This window comes from Leptodactylus fuscus, chromosome 8 (assembly GCF_031893055.1).
Source record: "Leptodactylus fuscus isolate aLepFus1 chromosome 8, aLepFus1.hap2, whole genome shotgun sequence".
Lineage (NCBI taxonomy): Eukaryota > Metazoa > Chordata > Amphibia > Anura > Leptodactylidae > Leptodactylus > Leptodactylus fuscus.
The window spans coordinates 18,047,813-18,052,672 of NC_134272.1; the positions used below are offsets into that span (position 1 = coordinate 18,047,813).

Here is a 4,860-nt window from a genome sequence, read left to right on the forward strand (position 1 = left end):
ACCTGACTGTTTTTCCACCTTGATGCTAAAGACTCACTTCCTAGTCAACTGTTAGCTACAAGAGCGACGTCTAGTGGTAAGAAATTAATAGAGGTTTTTCAGGCAAAAAGCATCAACATTTTTAATTAAAGTGCATTACATGTTGTTAGAGAATCACATGTTCTATGAAATGAGACTAAATTGTCTGAAAAGTTAGCGACCATTGAAGTGTTGGAAGGAACAAGTGACTATATTATATTGTCCTTATAAACCATGTAAAGGCCTCACAAACTCACTCACACTGGTAAAATAATTATGTGAAAAACCATGAAATAGAAATATAGAAAAGATCTTATATAAGGTAAGAACAGGTTGTGCCCCAATACTGTCAGGGACTCCTAATCATCATGGACTCCTGGTCTCTGGACCGTATTCAGTCTAGGAAATGGAGGCAAAAATGGTTCAGATTTTCCAGCTCATGTTTTCTCGAGTGCAGGAGGCCTGGTGGTGATGGAATAAACAATATCCTGACTGCGATAAAGATTAGATAACAATTCTGAGACAAGACCCTGGGAATAGATAGAAGGCAAGATGCATCGGCTCAGTGAAGGAGGCGGTGAAGGTGTGTAAGTGTCTGATGGGATCACACACCTGAACGAAGGACAGACGCCCGGCCTTATAGTCCAGATAGATTCCGACAACCTGCACAGAAGAATCTGATACCAGTCTCTTATGGATATTGTTATGACAAGCTGTAAAAAAGTAATTTGCGCATAAAGCCCAAGACTTGTCATTATAACCTATGAATGACCCCTTACCCACCAACTTCCTCTGAAGACTTTCCCCGGCCACCCCTATCATCCATCTCTCCGCCTGACTCACATCCACCTCCCAGTAATGTCTCCCGGAGGAGAAGCTGCGAGCGCTGAACACCTGACGGGCTTTGAACCTCTTGGGTCCATCAGGTCTATTCTGTGATGTAGCCGTATACGAGGCAGATCTGAGATCCTGGGATATAATAATGTTATTATGAGCCGTGTCTATGTCCAGTAATAGGTCTGATTTCCCCAGCACTCTGAACTGTCTCTTTATCTTCATGAACAGGCTATCCGAAAAGTGCGCAAGTCCCTGGTGTAACATCTGTGAGACTGACATATAGTTCTGAGTCCCCACATCTTTTACATCACCAATGACGTCATAGGTCCTGTGGCCGCTGGTCATGTCACTTGTACTAAGCTCTGTCAAGAAGGCCTGAGGGTCGTGAAACTTACTCAGCTCTTCACCTTGATGGATCTTCCTTTCAAGCTCATCTTTTTTCCTCTCAAGTTCTTGGATCATGTTGTTGATCTGCAATAAGACTTGATTCTCCTGTCTGGTGATCGCACAGATGAGTTCTCTCTCTAGTTTACTTAATTGATCTCTGAGGTCTTTGAACAAGGCAAAGACTCTCTTAATGACCTTAGAAGACCTCAAATTCTCACCCTTTCGATGATCCTCTAGATTGTGAACGCTCTTTTCAATGTCCTCCCGCTCAGAATTCAGTTTCTCCATGATGTTCTCCAGTTTCTCCTTCTCCTTCTCAAAGGCCATGTTCATTGGTTCCACATGATGTCCTTTGTGGCCTCCAGCAACGCAGCAGGACACACAAATACAGACCGCATCCATAGGACAATAATATTTCAGCATCTCTTTGTGTGTGGAGCATTTTCTATCATCAAAGGTAACAATGGGTTCCACTAAAATATGTTCTGAGGACTTACTGTGTCTACTTAAGTGTTTTTCACAGAAAGAAGCCTCACAGTGCAGACATGACTTCACAGCTGGTGCAGGAGAATCACAGTAGGTACAGAAGATTCTGGTCTCCTCCATACCAGGCTGAGTAGATAAGAAACACTCCACTATATTCCCCAGCTTCCTGTTCTTCTCCAGGGCCGGACGCTCGGGATATTCTGCTCTACAGTCTGGACAGGAATACGCTCCGGCCGCCTCCTGTGTATCCAGCACACTCACAATACACGAGCGGCAGAAGTTGTGTCCACATCTCAGGGATACGGGGTCTGTATAGGGGTCCAGGCAGATGGAGCAGTTCAACTCGTCCCGCAGGTCAGCAGACGCCATCGTAGTATGGAAGGGCAGGAATCGAAACTTAAGAAGTCTCTACATAAGGGCGGAGAGTTTCTCCAAAGGAATTAACCCCTGCAGTATTTCTATGTATAATTTACTGTATTTTGCTTGTTGAGTTTGTTGCATATAGTGCCAAGGGCCACCAGAGGTGCGGGAAGATGCTACAAGATTGTTGAGGATTGGAAAGCTAGGTACAAGGAGGATACTGATGAGCCTGACTCCCCTGGCCTCATTAGCAAAGGGGGACATGATTTTGGCAGTGGGGAACCAATTACTCCTATACCGTATGTGCAGTAGTTGTATAGATTTAGATACGGTGGTTCGTCTGTAGGAGTATATATGTGTGTCTCATTTGTTACTCTAGGGAGCGGTTTAGGAAGAGATGTCATCTCCTGGCTTCTTCCTGACTCTTCCTCTTACCAGAGGAACTGGAGGAGACATTTCCCTCCCGCCACCCCTGTGATGATGAGAAACCCCCGGTTATGTATTTTACAGTTATGTATTTTGCCTTGGTGAGTTATCACCTGTTCAGACTCCTACGCAGTGTGGCGTTTATGGCTGTGGCGTTTAGGACTTTAAGACAAAGCCCTTGGCTTCAGGAATGTGGTATTTCTGGTTTGCTATCAAACCCTTTTGTTGTCCTATTGCTAGCTCCATTTGCATACCCGTGCTAAACTTGTTATCCCCCATGGTGGAGAGATCCTGCAGAGAAGTAGCTAGTAGAACATCTGAGCACACAAAGAGGAGAATATGTGTCTGTAGCCAAAACTACAAAGAAAATACGGCTTTATGATAATAGTTCTCAAGGAGGACATTCTACAGTCAATTCCTCCGGTGCACAAGACGAAGACGAACGATTCAAATCCAGACATGTTACTGTTGGGTGCAGGGAAAAGGTCCAGACACTGAACTCATTACCTAAAGGGGAATGGAGTGTCATTCTTGGTTTCTACGCAATGGGGATCTCGCCACGAATCCCATCATACCCGTTGCCTGACACTATGGTCATCTGGCAGGGAATTATGGCTGTTCTTAGTTCTTTGGTTTTCAGGATGGGGGGCTGGACTTCTCCCCTAATGACATCACTCAGGGAGGAGACTGGTAGAGTCTCTTACAATGTAAGAAAAATCTCCTATGTACTTGTATCTACTTATGGTTGCTTTTAATAATACAGATGGAATAATATTTAGAGATGAGCAAGTACTGTTCGGATCAGCCGATCCGAACAGCACGCTCCATAGAAATGAATGGATGCACCTGGTACTTCCGCTTTGACGGCGGCCGGCCGCTTAACCCCCCGTGTGCCGGCTACGTCACTTCATTTCTATGCGAGCGTGCTGTTCGGATCGGCTGATCCGAACAGTACTCGCTCATCTCTAATAATATTCATAGACAGCAGCAGTGTTACTGACTTGTTTGTTTTTCTTTTGTTGTATCTGCTTGATTGCATGTATTTACCCTGTATTTACAGTAAAGTGTTGCTGGATCGCCTACATTATGGTCATATGGGCTTTTCTCCGCTATTTGTTTGTAATTTTGTAGTTACTCCAGACAGAATGGCAGAGACTAATGTAAGATGTGCTGCAGCCATAATATGGATATGAGCTGCAGAAAAACTGCTAGGTCATCACATGATGAAGTCTTATACAGTCATAGAACATACTGCCCAGCAAGACCCTGAACATATTTCAGATTTTCATATAAACTCAGGTACCCTTTAAAGTGTACGACGATTGACTTTGCTAGAATCACAAGCCGCAGCATGTCACCGCTTTATTGCTGTCTGGCCGGGTCCTATATGTCAGACAGCTGGGGATCTCACAGTACATGTGAATCTTAATGGTCTAGCACTTCACTTTGCTCCGTCTTGTGAACGTTTTAGTCCTGTGATATAAATAAAGCTGTTGCTGTTTCGACATTCAAAATAGCATGATGTGACTTTATTCCAAAGTCAATGTTTAACATAGTTTGGGTTGTTTGGAAGGGAATTTGTTAACCCATATCACCCCAGCCCTGCAGATAGGCAGCGTATGGTCTTCTGAATCAGTGTTTTCCAGCGGTGAATCACGGCCTACGCTGCCAACATATCACTGTTTAGTCAATATGCAAATTAGCTTTCTGGAGTAACACCCTCATTGGGGTCCATCTCCTATCCAAAATTCATGCCTTTGTGCCTAGATGTTGTCTCAGCTGCCCAATCTATCTGTCCTTGTTATTAAAGGCATCTTGAGCTGTATATGTTACAGTCAGTGTGCCGAATGTGCCGTGCACCACTTGTGTAATTGAGGGAGGGGGCTGAAGGGTCATCCATTACTCAGTGGTCCACCCGGGGATTCAACTGTTTCCCTGTGAGCCAGTCTGAGCCTTTATGCACAAATGCAAGCTAGGGCAATTTAATTTCAATGGTGTAATCCAAATATACAGGAAAACAATGCAAAAGCAGGAACACCGACTTCACAAAACAATACAAACATTTTATTGGAAATAAATAAAAGACAAATAATCACATCTAGAAACATAGAGATGAGGGAAAAGGGGGAGCCACATGCTACCATATCACATAAACATGGGAAGGAACAATATGTAAAAAATCATAGTCCATGTGTGCCATGTGCAAATGTAAATGAATGCAGTACAGTCATATAGTAATCTTAAAGGGATCCTATCATTAAAACTCAATTTTTTCTCACTAACACGTCGGAATAGCCTTGAGAAAGGCTATTCATCTAATACCTTTAGATCAGTATGCAAATCAGT

The 4,860-nt window shown here is 43.7% G+C and overlaps 1 protein-coding gene across 1 annotated transcript; it reads right to left on the bottom strand.

The window, feature by feature from the left end:
• Nucleotides 1-351: 351 nt before the first annotated feature.
• LOC142217646 (E3 ubiquitin/ISG15 ligase TRIM25-like) lies at nucleotides 352-2,097 on the bottom strand. The gene has a single exon (XM_075285969.1). It carries the CDS (start codon nucleotides 2,095-2,097, stop codon nucleotides 523-525), a length of 1,575 nt encoding a protein of 524 aa, XP_075142070.1. The 3' UTR covers nucleotides 352-522.
• Nucleotides 2,098-4,860: the final 2,763 nt, after the last annotated feature.